Below are 15013 nucleotides of genomic sequence, written 5' to 3' on the forward strand. Positions count from 1 at the left end.
ATGCGATTGGAAAATCCGAAAATGGAAACGTGTGCAAAATCGAATCGAATTTTCTCAAATGCGTAGAATTTCATCTTTGCATGAAATACAAAAGAGTTATGTGAAAGTTATACAAGTCCATTTGAACTTAGCAAAAGTGTCAAAAATTGTTGAAACCTTCAAATATTGATAATATTCAAAATTTGATCGCAGTACCTTGCTTAATGTGCTCGAATTTTAAACAACTTAAGACACTTCTTAGTTGTCGGTTTGTGAATTTATTTGGGAATTATTTAGTTTCGATATCATTGAAAAATATTATCGTTGACGTTCGCGCATTCATTCATAACGTTAAGTATTCGACAATGAAATTATCATGCTTATAAGCCCAAATGCCAACAATTTCAATATACATTTATTTATGAGCATGAATACATGCGATTTCACATATATATTTTTTATCTAATGGCCAAATGCGTTGATTGTTAATTTGAATCATCAAGTCTGAGTATTGTTCCCCGAAATGGGGAACAGAGAAATACCCCCAAGTTGATTGTAATAGAATCATTTTGCTTTATATAGTTATACTGTGTACTTTTATTGCTTAACAAGCCTATTCACTTTTATTATTTATTGGAACTAGAAGCTTATCGTTTTTGCAATTGCCCGTAATGCGTGAAGACACATTTCTTAAAATAGAATTCGAAAGACAAGTGACATATATTAAATGAAAATATCAAATTATTACCTGCAGTTATTTCAACTAAAACCACATTTTTCGATAAACATGCTCATATAAAAAGCAACTTCTTAAATTGATATTATTTCCCCCATTCGAAAATATATTGCATGCTAACTGTGATTTTGAAGAGCGCACCCACTAAACGGAGATATCTAAAAAGATATAACGACGACCTGAAAACAATATTTGGACTCAGGTAGCGAGTAAATAACAATAACAACAATTAGGCGCATTTATTCTGTATATTTTATCGCATACGCATTGCCCAAAATCAAAAGTAATCCATCATCTCAAAGGCTTTAAGGGGACCCCGAATACGCCTGATAAGAGAGTGCCACACCACCTCAAGCCCCTTCAACATTCCCGCACCTTAGCTAAATCAGTTGTACAAACGCATAAATTGTTTCGAAAGTCCCAAAAGCCAAAAATGTGAAAAAAAAAATAAAGTAAAAAAACGGTAACCAGAGGCTCAAATCGTAACACCAACTCGATTACTCAATCAAAGCGATGGTGATGACAGCATTTGTAGATTGAAGCGGGGTGGAAAGTTCTCGGGGGTAGCGGGGTGTTAGCCGCAAACTAGTGAGAACTTATTGGTGATTTTAATTTGTTTACAACTACAATAAATGAAAACTGTTAGTAGAGAGGTGAAATATAGTCGATCGACCAGCAGATACTCTGAAAGGTGTTTTAATAAAGTTCTTTTGGTTTTTAAGTAAGTTTGTATATATTTCCATCCATTGTTTAGGTTAATAATTACTTAAACTTGAAACCAGTCTCCCAAAACTTTTTTAAAAAAGTTAATTGGTTTTAAAGTCAGTTTGTATATATTTCTATCCATAGTTTAGGGTAATGATTACTATATTTGTAAATTTATACCGATTTTTACTTTTTTTCAATATTTAAAATTTTGCCGATTTTGAAATTTTTTTTAATTTTTAAAATTAATTCATTTTTAAATTTTTTCAATATTCAAGACTACCGATTTTTATAATTTTTTTATTTTGAAAACGTTGGCCAATTTTGAATTTTTTCAATACTCAAATTTTTGCTGATTTGGCTATTTCTTTCATTTAAACCATTAAATTTATTTGTGGAAAAAAAATATACTTCATATATAACCTAAAGGATACAATCTATAAAATCTTCAATTTATAGAGATATTTAACAAATTATAAAGATATAAGGCTTGGAAATTCAAATTTAAAATATTTCAACTAACATTTTCTACAAGAATAAACGAATTAATTAGTAGTCCTATTTAGCAAGTTTTGTATATTGGTCATAATAAATAGGATATGCATGAACTCAAATATTTAATAAATAATAATGTTTTTGTTATAAATAATATGTTTTTGAAAAAAACTTCTTCAGATTTTAATATTAATATGATTTAAGAATTAAAGAAAAAAAAATAATGTAAATCGGAAAACTGGTTTAGAAATTATAGATAAATTTCTACTACTGAGATCATGAGCGGCAGTGTATATTTAAATCAAAGATAATTGCCTAAAATTATATCCAAATGGGAGAATATTGTTAGTTCACTCCACTTTATCTAATTTAAATGTATTGCAGATAAGCGCACATTTCCAATTATTTTTCACTTTTTGTTTTTGTAAGAATAGTCAATTATTCGCACAACACTAGTTTGTCCTGTTTATAGAGAATTTTCATAAATATTTAATTTAAATGCATTGCCCATAGCCGTATATTTCAAATTTGTACATAACTTAAGTACATTGCGGTTAATCACATTTTTATATTATTGCATTACTTCTGATTCATGAGATTCTAATATGAAAATAATCAATAATTCGCCTTTTAAAGGTATAGTATGATTGCAGTTAATCGCATTTTTTATATTATTATATTACTTCTGATTCAACAGATTCTTTGGCTAGTAAGAAAATAATGAATAATAATGAATGGAACAACAGTATTTTAATGGAATGATTGATTTTCTAAAAATCACTCAAACGATTTATTACATATAAACACAAATATTACGTATTGCAGATAAATGCACCATTTTTTTAAGTGAGGAATGACTACGCAAGTAGCGACATTTTACTACATTTAAGTTGATGAACAGACGAGCTTCTGTGTTTCAGTTTGATTGCTTGCAATCTACTATGCCACGCCTCCTTAGATGCATTCCACACTTGGTGTACTCGCATAGGGTATTGAAAACGAGGAGAGGATGAGAGCCAACAAAGGCGACAACTCAAACGACGACAAGAACGACGTCCGAGCGATACCGATAAGCGGGTGATTAACAATTACTCGATCAAAAGTACCGACGCTGTGGGAGCGAGATGGCGCTCCGAAGCTATGCTCGTCGTACCCACTGGAGGTTGTATGTTATGGAGTGCCGTCCGGGTAGCTGTTAGCAATGTGTTTAATAAGCCCGGAGTGTTTTGATTTATATGACTGGTGGATCGGCGATTGGGTTGCAGTCTACAACGTCAACCGACGACCGACGAGCGACGAGCGACGAGCGACGACGACCAAAGATTCCCCCGAGTGCCGGCTGCTTGTCTATATCAAATACGAATACGAATTGAAATTTTGGGAATTGGAATTGGAAATTTGTAGAGCGCCTCGAGTGGCAGGTGAGAGGCAGGAGAAGGGAGGGGAGTAGAGGGGAGGGGAGGGGAGACGAGTGGTTGGTAGCGGTGTGAAGACCTTATCGATGATAGTAGCTCATTCATTATCTATGTACACTCGTATCTACATACAGCCGCTATATTATTGTTAATATAGATATCTTACCCATTAGCACAACATTACGAGTATATGTATATGTACAATCTATTATATTCTGTGAAATCAGATTTAGTACAATTTATTGAGCCCTGCGTCGAACCAGCAATTAGTTCACCGTCTGCGCCCGTCGAAGTCGCGTCGTCACTTCACTCCGAAGTTCTTTAGAGCACATTAGCGTAACGAATGTTGCCCGGCACCGTCTTGGGATCGCCGCGTGATCAATCCGCCACCAATATGGATAACAACAACACGATTAAAGCCAACAAATCTTCATTCTCCATTGACAACATATTGGACCACAAATCGCAAGTTCAATCCGATCCCAAGAGACAAACACAGTCACAGTCGCAGTCGAGTCCTGTCATGAGCAGCTCTTCTCCATCCCTGGGCACAGCCTCTACGGCCTTTGCCGCCTCCTCATCCGCCTCGCCATCCATCTATGATTTATCCCGCGAGGCGATGGCCGCACAATATGCTCTCAAGAATCTGGAGCCCAGCTCGGGAACTTTGCTGTCACCCACCACGCTGCGCTTCAATCCAATCTACTCAGATCCCGCCTCGTTATTTTATCAGCAAATGCTGAATCTGCAGAAGAATTCTTCGCTCTTCATGCCACACTTCCAAGCTGCTGCTGTGGCAGCTGCGGCGGCTGCGCAGCCATCTGCATATTGTGATCAGTACAGTCCGTTCATCGATTGTGAAGGTAAGACAAATACTTACTATATCATTTTTTTAAAAGAAGAATTAGAACAAAAATAAAATATTATATTGAAAAATATTCACAATTTCAACTTTAAGTTTTAGTTATTCTTCCTATTCTTAAAAAGTGATTATAAATTAACTCACATTTTATGATGAAATACCTTAAATTATATAGATCAATAGATGAATCATTGAAAAACCATAAAGTTATTCAAAAATATAAATTTTTTCTTTATAAATGTGAGCTTTATTGAATACCATTTGATAAAATCCTTTACTCACAATCATTACTTTGAAATAATCAATTCTATATAGTCCTATTTAATTAAGTAATTTTGCTGATTCATTTCATAATTTGACTTTCAATTTTGCACAATCATTCGAAATACATCCAAGTGGTAATATCTCTTCCTTCTAGTATCAAAGTTTATGCTTTAATGAGAATAATTATGCTGTCAACTAAAAGTATCATTCGATCATGCATAGTTACGAAATAGCGGATATGTGTCACACATAATGAACGAGCGATATAAATACAATCATTAATAATTAAGTACTGAACTCGCAAGGTAAAAGTCCAAACTCTAATTTCAACAAAAGATTCACATTTTGATAGTAAAAATCAGTACAACAATAACACATAATACTTGTGTCGAAATAAAAATGAAATTTAAATCAGATATTGTATAAAAGCTATAAGATAGTATAAGGACATATTATTCATTTTATAATAGAGGTTCGAATGGAAAATTACATTAAAATCTGAGACTTTATAAAAGCATTTATGAGAATATAACATTAATTTTACAATAGCTAAAGGTTTTCTTTATAGCTGTCGATTCATCGTGTCTCAAAATATTTTATTTCTCATTTTTTCATGCTATATTGAAATTACGAATTATTTATCGTATGGAGGCGTTTCAGTCTTCATTAACAGAGTTTAAATGAAGATAAAATGAAAATCCCTAAGATAATATAATGACATAAGTGTAGAATTTCTTTATAAAAATGTGAAATTACTTTTATGTACATAAATATATACATAAACTTTATTTCTTTCTATATTCTAAATTCAATATTTACTATTTCCATTTTCATCCATTTCGGTTTTTAACAGAACCAATGGAAATAATGAAAGATACACTACAGACAAATTTTCTCAGTTATCATTTAGTTTATTTATTATTGTTTCTTGGATCAATAACTTTCATTGTTGTGCATATTATGTAAAAAGGGAATAATTTTTCCACAGAAGCCAATGAACTTGACATTTCTTTCTTAAGCTATGTAAATCGAAAATCAAATTTGACTATCTAAAAAGCGACCTTGTTGTCCGGGCTTCAGCATAGATATCAATATTCAAATATGACATCCAAAAAATGTTAATTCCAGAATTATAGTATCACTGAAGAAAAAGATTCTCAGCGTGATTAATGTGCATGATGTGATGTTTGTCAAAGTCAAGTGTTGGCGCCAATGCCACTTGAAATCTCCCCTCTTTCTCTGATCTCATACCCCCTGCACTTTCCAGTGCACTGTAGATTAGGCCCTGCACACAAAGCTTAAGCAACACTTTGATCCCAGAAAACCCAAAAACACCCCGAGTCACTGTCGTTCTCACATAACACACGCATTATTTTCAGGGCCTTATCAAAATGACAAATATTTGAAATTGAGGTGAGAGCCCACGCAGAGTCCGCGACTTGAAGGTATAGTGAATTGGTTGTGAGGTCTGCGACATCGAAAATAAATCTACCTTTACCTAATTCTAAAACTCACAAGTATATCATCTATTTCAAATTAAACACTACTATATTAAAATTAAACAGCACTATATTAAAGAATATACTGGGTTGGAATATTAAACTTTATTTATTTATTTGCTAAAAGAAAATACTTTCAAGAAGATACATTCATAAAAAGATCTTGTTTTTAATCTTATATAACATCTAGTTATATTTGAAGGTGTATCCTAGCAAAATAAATTTACCTTTACCTGATTTGAATACTTACAAACACACCATCTATTTCAAATTGTTTATTAAACTGTATTCTATTAAAGAATATCCTGGATGAGAAAATTAAATTTTATTTATTTATTTGCTAAACTAAAATACTTTTAAGAAGATATATTCATTAACAAAGGTACTGTTTTTAATTAGAGATAAAATCTAGTTATATTAAAAAATACACAAATATAAAAAAAATATATATACCTATTACTTTAACTAGCTTACTTTAGAGCATGTCAACTTCGTTTAGCGATCTTCGATTGTATTTTTAGGCTTATCTAAACGAAAAATGCTATTAGTGGCGATTAATAGGCGCTGTCCATCATCTTCCGGCGACAATTGCCATTCGATTTAGATTGAGATAAGCTCGTCCGATGTCGAGCATAGGAACGTTCCTCGGTTTCTTCGATGGTGGGTAGCACTGGGTTCAGGTGTCGTTGCGTCTTCATTCAATATTTGAACGATTAACACCAAATTGTTCTCAAGTGTAAGAAACAAAAATAAATAAATAAAGTCAAACTTTAAAAGTGGAAAGGGAGGGGTAAAACTTGGAAGGGGAAGTTTTGAGGGGCTTATCGCACAATACGCCACTTAATAAAAATAACCGCTAATAATTGTATTTGTACAATTTAAATTATGACATTAAATCGCAAGCGCTATTAATTTTTATGATACGAATTCGAATAGCAGTAAGCTATTTATTTATAAGTATTTGATATACTTGATTGCGATGATTATTTCATACTTCGGACTCCAGAACTGATGTCAGTCGCGTCCAGAATGAACACTTATTTCAGCGCATTCCTCTATAAATCGAAAAGTTTGTTTTTTTTTAAGCGCAACAATTATTAGATTTTAGAATTGTTGTGAATGAAGAAGATATTCTTAATATCATTTCTATAGTTTCTCTCTTTAAAGTCCTCGTTCACAGGAACTATGTTACATTGTATACTGTTTTTCAATTACTATATTTTCGGTATTTTATATTTAAGAGCATTTTTCAATTCAATTTCAATTTAGTATATTTTCGGTATTTTATATTTAAGAGCATTTTTAATATTATATTTATATATACTGAAAAGATCATCATGATGAAATATTTGCTGATAAAAAAGCATATGTAAATCAATAAACAATGAGTAGATAATATTTACTTATATGTATATTTTATTATTGCACAGGGTATTTCGATGTTAACTACACTCCAGTTGGGACATTCCAATTTGTATTGTTTTCTGTTTTGTATAATGACAAATCAGCGTAATTTGAATTGTCCCACTAAGTGCGAATTTCCGTTGCCGAGTTTCGCACTACGAACCTTATCACGCGATCCACTCGACACTCTCTCGATTCGTTTTTTTTATTAACTGCGGGCCTATACTACAATCGAATTACTTGTTGACCAGCTATAACTGATAACAATTTCGTGCCAATTGATTCCACCTCGATTGCCGTTTGCCAACTCTCTGAGCAGACAAACCCACAACCCAAAGCCCACAACAACCCAGAGTCCATCGTAGGCAGCAATGTTTTACGCAATGGCGATACCAATGGGCGTTCACTTTGCCTTGATATGCATACCAACTGTGCGCAGATGAGATAGCAATACAAAGATGGGTCTCTGTGCACGCGAACGAAGAGGAAGGCGCTAACAAAGCGACCAATCAGAAGTGCGCCTCAGAGCTTTAGCCTTGCTGTGTTTTGATTTTTGTGCTGAAGAGTTTTTTTCGGGAAGTTATCTATGCAATGAGTAGTGTAATATATTTGCGATAATATTGTGATAACGTTGGGTGGGAGTATTTCTATAATAGTACACTATTTGAGGTATCTTGTCAATAAATTACTGCTAAAAATAAATAAAGTCCTTATTGTGATGCACAAGCTTGGGGTGTTTAGTTTTAGTTAAGAAAGTAACCAAATCCAATTCAATTATTCAAAACGAATTTGCAAAATCTTTCAATTATTAGGAACTTTAGGTTGTCCTATTATACATAAATAATGCTATAAGAAATAATATAATAATAATAATATAAAAATAATAAAGTAATTTTTATCATGAATTGAATGAATAAGAATTCCATAAGTTACGCCAATCATTTTTTTGTTTGATGAAAATTTAATTGTGGAATAACAACTTTAAGATGAAGTTAAACATAATTACATAGACTGAGTAAAAGTTGTACTTCTTGTTTATAATCATAAATCTTTATACAAGCATATATTTTATGAATACAATACAATTAAAAATAAATTACACTATTGAAAAACCTTCAACTTTAAATTATGAGAAACTTTCAGTTGTCCAATTATATAGAAAAATATAATAATAATAAAAATACAAAAACAATATTATAACATATTATAAAATATAATAAAGTAATTTTTATTATTAACTGAATGAATAAGAATTATGTATATATGGTACGTTAATCATTTCCATCTTTTAAGAAAATTTAATTGTGGAATAAAAACTTTAAGATGAAGTTAAACATAATCAGATAGACTGCGTTAAAGTTTTACTTTTAGTTTATAATAATAATTCTTTATACAAGTATATATATCATAATTACATATGTAAGTAGAATTATGCGTTTGTACGTTTCCCAAAAATAAATGAATCTTTAAGTATCTTGAATTGTTTAGTATTAGTGTTTATTAAAAATACAATAGAAATTTAGTGAAATTCAGGACACATGGATACATGCATTCTATTTTCTGTTACAACTCCTCTAAATAAATGATTCTCCTTATTTTTTTGGCAGGTTTCAGCAACCCAGCAACAGCTGCTGCGGCACTTTACTGCAATGCAGCTTATCCGGCGGCCAGTTTCTACATGTCAAACTTTGGGGTGAAGCGCAAAGGAGGCCAAATTCGGTTCACATCGCAACAGACGAAAAATCTCGAGAATCGTTTCTCCAGCTCAAAGTATCTGTCGCCGGAGGAGCGTCGCCATCTGGCGCTGCAGCTAAAGTTAACCGATCGTCAGGTGAAGACATGGTTTCAGAATCGACGCGCCAAATGGCGGAGAGCCAATCAAACCAAACGCAATGGGGGCAATGGGGGCAATACCTCAGCCACGCCCAGCTCCAATGGGGCAGGCAGCATACAGACTGGCCGCAACATGCAGCAGCAGCAACAACAACAGCAACAAGCGGCGCATAGCGATGATGAGGATCGCATGTATTTGTCGGAGGATGACGAGGATGATGATGAGGATGACGAGGCTGAGCGGTCGGAGCAGCCAGTCATAAGTTAGTTAGCACTTAATTTAGTTAGTTTAGTTTAAATAAATTTATTTTATATGAGCAAAGAACCTTTGACCTGACTTCATTAGTGGAACTGATAGCTCTCCAAGCAATTGCAATTGGGCAGCGTGCAACGAGGCGCCAGATTCGAGAGGTGACCCATGGTAACTGGAAACGAGAGGGGCACAAACCACTTGGGATAGGCGCAAATCGCAGCTGCTGCAGCCGATGACTTCTCTGGGTACTGTAAAGAAAACACAGATATTAATACAACATTAAAGAAATCATCAAAATTAAATATTCATCATCTTGCAAATCTCAAAATCTGTTATATTGCTATAACTCACTTAATAGCTATGATAAAACTGGGTTACAATAATGAGACCATTTAAATGAAGCAAAAGAATTCTCGAGAGTTTTTAATACTTTTCGATACATCGTTTTTGAGCAACAAACAAATATGCTGCTAAGTGCATTTTTGTATTTAGTGTGGCCGTTAAGCTAAAACTGGGTTACAATAATGAAACGATTAAACAAAGGATTGTTAAAAAAAGTAATAGAATTGTTGAGCTTTTTTAATACTTTTGATACATTATTTTTGATCAACAAACAAATATGCTGCTAAGTGCATTTTTGTATCTAGTGTGGCTGTTAAGCTAAAACTGGGTTACAATAATGAAACGATTATGCAAAGGATTGTTAAAATAAGTAATAGAATTCTTGAGTTTTTAATACTTTTTGATACATTGTGTTTAAGCAACAAACAAATATTTTGTATCTTGTGTGGCCGTTAAGTGTAAATTACTTAAAGCGAAGCTGCTGTTAAGCTAGGAATACATATGTATGTATGTGTAAGTTTATTGAAAGGAAAGCAACTATAGTCTTGTGCCCATCTTTTATTGTAGAGTTTGCGAAATACTTTTCAAATATTGGAAAGTAGTTTTATCATCTTACTACAAAATCAATAAATAAATCATGATTTTTAAAAACCAGAGCAATAGAAGAAAGCTTCGCTTAAGTAATCGGGTCTTCAAACATCTCTGAAGTATCATAGTTTTTAATTTCAAAAATATAATTAAACACACATCAAAATATAATTTAACAAATACATTAAATATAAAATAAATATCAAAATCAAATTACATTTTTATCTTGCTAAAATAAATTATAAACGTTTGAAGTTAGTAAAATTATTGACACCAAAATCAATATTTCAGATGTGACTATTGATTGATTAATTATTTGCACTCTGTGTAGTAATAGACAGCTGTTTGCCTCGTCAGGTGAAACTGGACATCCTACCTCAACCCATAATATAAATGAAAGTTTCGTACAGTATTAATATGCAAATAAATTCAAGTCAGTTAAGTAAGAAAACTACACTCAAGTATACTGACTCAGCAACTTCGACAACTTCTATCTCTTACAGTCTCTTAGATCTAGGAGTTCATAGGGACGGACGGACAGACAGACAGACAGACAGGTCATGGCTAAATCGTCTCGGCTGATGTCGCTGATCAAGAATATATATTTCATCGGGTCGGAAATGCATCCTTATGCCTGTTACATACATTTCCTGCTGGCACAAAGTTATAATACCCTTCTTCCCTATGGGTAGTGGGTATAATAAATTTAAGTTATGATTTAGAAATCTAATATTTTGTTTAAATTAAAAACAAAATACAAGTAAATCTGTTTAGTATTTAAATATTAAATGTTAACATTTTTGAATGATTGATTGACACATTGCGCTCTGAGAAATATTAGACATCTGCTCACCTGCTCGGCAATGACGGGTCGAAAGGCGCTGCTGCGTTGTGGCATCGTCAGCTGGAGGGTTTGTGGCAACGGTGGCGGCGGCGGAGGCGGGGGCAGCAGCAACTCTCTGCTGGTCGTCTGGTCAGCCGGCGGCGAAACGTTCTCGATGGCGCGTATCAAATCTAGATCGCAGCGTTTCAGCACCAACTCCAGCACAGATCGCTTGCGCTGCGGAAACAGCTGCGAGAGCATATCGATGGCTGTCTGCGAGACAATCTCACGGCGTGGAGCACTCAGATCTTGAGCTACGGCAATTACTTCGGTTTCCTTTTCTGGCTGCTCTTGAAGCGGCTGCTCCTCGTTTGTCTCGTCATCCGCTTGTTGTGGACTCTTTGCCTCCTCCTGGAGCATCTGCTGCTCCTTGGGCTTAGTAACTGTTAGGCCAAAGATGCTGCCCGGCGGCAAAGTATCGATCTTGCGTCCCGTCTTGTTGGCCACCAGACGCAGTGCAATCGCATCCTCCACCGCCTGCTGACGCTTCAGGGCAACCTGGTAAATGGTAAATGGTAAACGGTAAATGGCAAATGCCAATTGAAATTAATATGCGGCAAGTGTTGGGTGACTTTCCAGCCACACTGTTTGTCTTTGTCCTACACATACACAGACAAACTACACACACATTTGAAGTGAAATAGAAAAACAACTATTCCTCTGAGTATCAAGAAGCACAAGGCGAAGGGAACGTGTTCCCAAAAACGTTAGGAATACATTTTAGAGATACTCATTCTTTTTGGCGTTTTTCCAAATATTTTTCAAACAGCTTTTAAGTTGTTTAGGAATACATTTTAGAGATACTCATTCTTTTTGGCGTTTTTTTTCAAATATTTTTCAAACAGCTTTTAAGTTGAACTAAATGATATACAAATTAATCCAATAAATTATATTAAAAAATACAATATTTTATTGGCCGACTATATTCAAATAAAATCAGAACAGAAAAGAATTTTTGTAAACTCTGGTTTGTTATATATTAGGTTTTTTTTTATTTGTATTTATCACTGTCATATGTTTAGTAATCAATATATATTACAATCAATATGTAAGTTTAATATATAACTTTAACTTTTACTCATCGTGAAAATCTACAAGCAAAAATTCGAATTGCTATTTAAATACTTTTATATATCTACAAAGTTTCGCCATTGAATTATTTTGACAGATAAAGATATTATATGTGACGATCTTTGAACATAAATTTTACTATACTGTATAGTAGATATTGCAAATATTATAGAAAAGTCAATTAAAAAGTAAAACATATATACAAAATTAATAAAGATAAAGTTTTATACCCGCTACCCATAGGTAGAAGGGTATTATAACTTTGTGCCGGCAGGAAATGTATGTAACAGGTAGAAGGAGGCATCTCCGACCCTATAAAGTATATATATTCTTGATCAGCGTCAACAGCCGAGACGATATAGCCATGTCCGTCTGTCCGTCTGTCCGTATGAACACCTAGATCTCAGAGACTATAAGAGATAGAGCTATAATTTTTTTTCGACAGCATTTGTTATGTTTGCACGCAGATCAAGTTTGTTTCAAGTTTTGCCACGCCCACTTCCGCCCCCGTAAATAAAAAATCGAATAACAAGCGTAACAAGCTATATATATATACAATAATTACTATAGTAGTTATGATTCCTGAAAATTTAGTTGAGATCAGATAAAAATTGTGGAAGTTATTAAAGAAATACTTTTGTATGGGCAAAAACGCCTACTTACTAGGGCTCTTAGTTGCTTTGGCTGACAATCTGGTATATTATGCCGCCTATGGTATATTTTGAATGGTGTACTATATCGATATACCAAACATACCATTTAGTATATTTTTAGTATTTTTTTTAGTATTTTCGGTATATTTTGAAAATGATACCGCAATATTTTGCCTTTATTAAAATGGGTAGTATCTCACAGTCGAGCACACTCGACTGTAACTTTCTTACTTGTTTTTTAACTTTAATATGCATAGTATGCTAATTTGATTCAATTCTCAATTTCTAACTGAAAATAATATTTCTGTCGAAATTTGAAATCTCGAATTGACTCGCAACTTGGAACACGCCGCAAAGTGGTAGTTTCTGTTGAACGGAACGTCCCACACTCCGCTTGTAATGCGAATCGTCGCAACACTTGTGCAAACATCTGGTAAGCGGATATTTTTGGTCGATTTGTTCGTATGCTTTGACAACTTTCCATCATCATCATCGTTGTCATTATCATTGGCGTAGGCATTAAATAAGTTAAAGGCCACAAATCTGGACAGGACTTCGAATTTCATTTGCTTACATGGCACACAGCGAAGGGATCCGGGGGAAGTGTCAAGGGAGTTGCTGAGTTAGCCAAAGGTTATTTGACTTTCGAATTAGAGCAATGCGGGGGATAATCTAAAGACAATACCAACAAAAATAACCTATCATATGTACGTGCAAAGAATGCGCTTCTTCAATGCGTATAAGTTTCACATGCCAAATTCAATGAAGGCAGCTAAGTGAATAATTACAGCGTATCAATTTTCAGAGGGAAACCAATTTTTGAGGGTTAAATGAAAAAAAAATGCATTTCTTATACAAATTCAATTTTGTTCTTCCTTAAATAATAATTGAAAATAATAAATAAAAATTTAAATACAATATTTAGCGACTCTGCAAGTTTCAATAAAGTTAAAATTGCAAAATAAAGTTGTATAAATTGAAAATCGAAAACATTTTAGTTAAAAACAAAATAAGTTTGAAAGCTACAGTCGAGTGTGCTCGACTATGAGTTACCTGTTATCCGTTTTCAATAAAAGGTAAAAAAGGTAAATAGTGCGTCATTTTTATTAAATATACCGAAAATATTACAAATATAACGAAGGCTATATTTGGTATATCGATTCACTATTACGTTACAAAATATACCACAGACTACAAAATATTCCAGACTGTCACCTAAACTAATAAAGACCCGACGGAAAGCCGTCTCGTCTGTTGACATTGATCAAGAATTTATGGGGTCGAAGATGCCTTTTTCTGTATGTTTTAAATTTCCTGAATGCACAAAGTTATAATATTCCATGGGTGTACCATAAGTAGTACAATTAATTTATTGATATGCTTATTTATATGTACATTATGTACATTAATTTTTGCCTTGTTAAAGCATAAGTTTTTAATTCCTAACATTTGAAAGAAAATTGTAATTTTTTTTTTTTTAATTGAAATTGGAACTTCAATTTAAATTAGAAAACATATTTGATTAATTCAAAAAAATATATTTGGGAGATGCCAGACATTTTATATTAATAGTAGTAATAGTATATTATTAAGACTTGGCTTACCTGGGCTGCCATTATACGTTGACGTTCGAAGATTAGCACGCACTTGGCGCACTTGCAGCTCTTGTAGGTGCAGAGTTTCTTATGTCCACGTAATTCGGAAATGATGCCATGATTGCGACATCGAGCACATTTTGGAACACGATTTGAGGCTTTTGGCTGTTGACTGTCCAAGGACTTTGTCATTTTGTTGTTAGTTGAAAAACGATGGCGCTTGGGGGCAAGTTGGCTATCCAACGTATCGTTGGCCATTGCAAATGCAATTAAAACTGATAATTGATAAGAACGTAACGTTCGCTTTACTGCCAGATAATTGTAGCGTTTCAAATGCCTAGTGAAAAGAAACTATATTTTCGAAACACTTGACCAGACTCTGACAATTGTTTCAAAGCTTAATTCAATGTGACGCTTTGTTGACTTACGCAGGCGT

At 33.5% G+C, this 15013-nt stretch overlaps 2 protein-coding genes across 2 annotated transcripts; one reads left to right on the forward strand and one right to left on the reverse strand.

The window, feature by feature from the left end:
- Positions 1-2745: 2745 nt before the first annotated feature.
- LOC133837968 (hematopoietically-expressed homeobox protein Hhex) lies at positions 2746-9460 on the forward strand. Its single transcript, XM_062268882.1, has 2 exons — positions 2746-4193; positions 8967-9460. The coding sequence occupies exons 1-2, from the start codon at positions 3674-3676 to the stop codon at positions 9458-9460; spliced, it is 1014 nt and encodes a 337-aa protein (XP_062124866.1). The 5' UTR covers positions 2746-3673.
- A 20-nt stretch (positions 9461-9480) lies between these two features.
- LOC133837969 (doublesex- and mab-3-related transcription factor dmd-4) lies at positions 9481-14850 on the reverse strand. Its single transcript, XM_062268883.1, has 3 exons — positions 14587-14850; positions 11229-11756; positions 9481-9693 (listed from the first exon to the last, which is right to left on the reverse strand). The coding sequence occupies exons 1-3, from the start codon at positions 14833-14835 to the stop codon at positions 9535-9537; spliced, it is 936 nt and encodes a 311-aa protein (XP_062124867.1). The 5' UTR covers positions 14836-14850; the 3' UTR covers positions 9481-9534.
- Between the last annotated feature and the right edge of the window lie 163 nt (positions 14851-15013).

This window comes from Drosophila sulfurigaster, chromosome 2R (genome assembly GCF_023558435.1).
Source record: "Drosophila sulfurigaster albostrigata strain 15112-1811.04 chromosome 2R, ASM2355843v2, whole genome shotgun sequence".
In the NCBI taxonomy this organism is placed as follows: domain Eukaryota; kingdom Metazoa; phylum Arthropoda; class Insecta; order Diptera; family Drosophilidae; genus Drosophila; species Drosophila sulfurigaster.

Excerpts from the sequence above, each read along its gene's own strand:
- LOC133837969 (XM_062268883.1), bottom strand. The coding sequence starts at position 14,835 with ATGGCCAACGATACGTTGGATAGCCAACTTGCCCCCAAGCGCCATCGT. Across the intron at positions 11,757-14,586 it reads AACGTATAATGGCAGCCCAG|GTTGCCCTGAAGCGTCAGCA; the intron begins GTAAGCCAAGTC and ends ACCATTTACCAG. Across the intron at positions 9,694-11,228 it reads GACCCGTCATTGCCGAGCAG|TACCCAGAGAAGTCATCGGC; the intron begins GTGAGCAGATGT and ends TTTTCTTTACAG.
- LOC133837968 (XM_062268882.1), top strand. The coding sequence starts at position 3,674 with ATGTTGCCCGGCACCGTCTTGGGATCGCCGCGTGATCAATCCGCCACC. Across the intron at positions 4,194-8,966 it reads TCCGTTCATCGATTGTGAAG|GTTTCAGCAACCCAGCAACA; the intron begins GTAAGACAAATA and ends TTTTTTTGGCAG.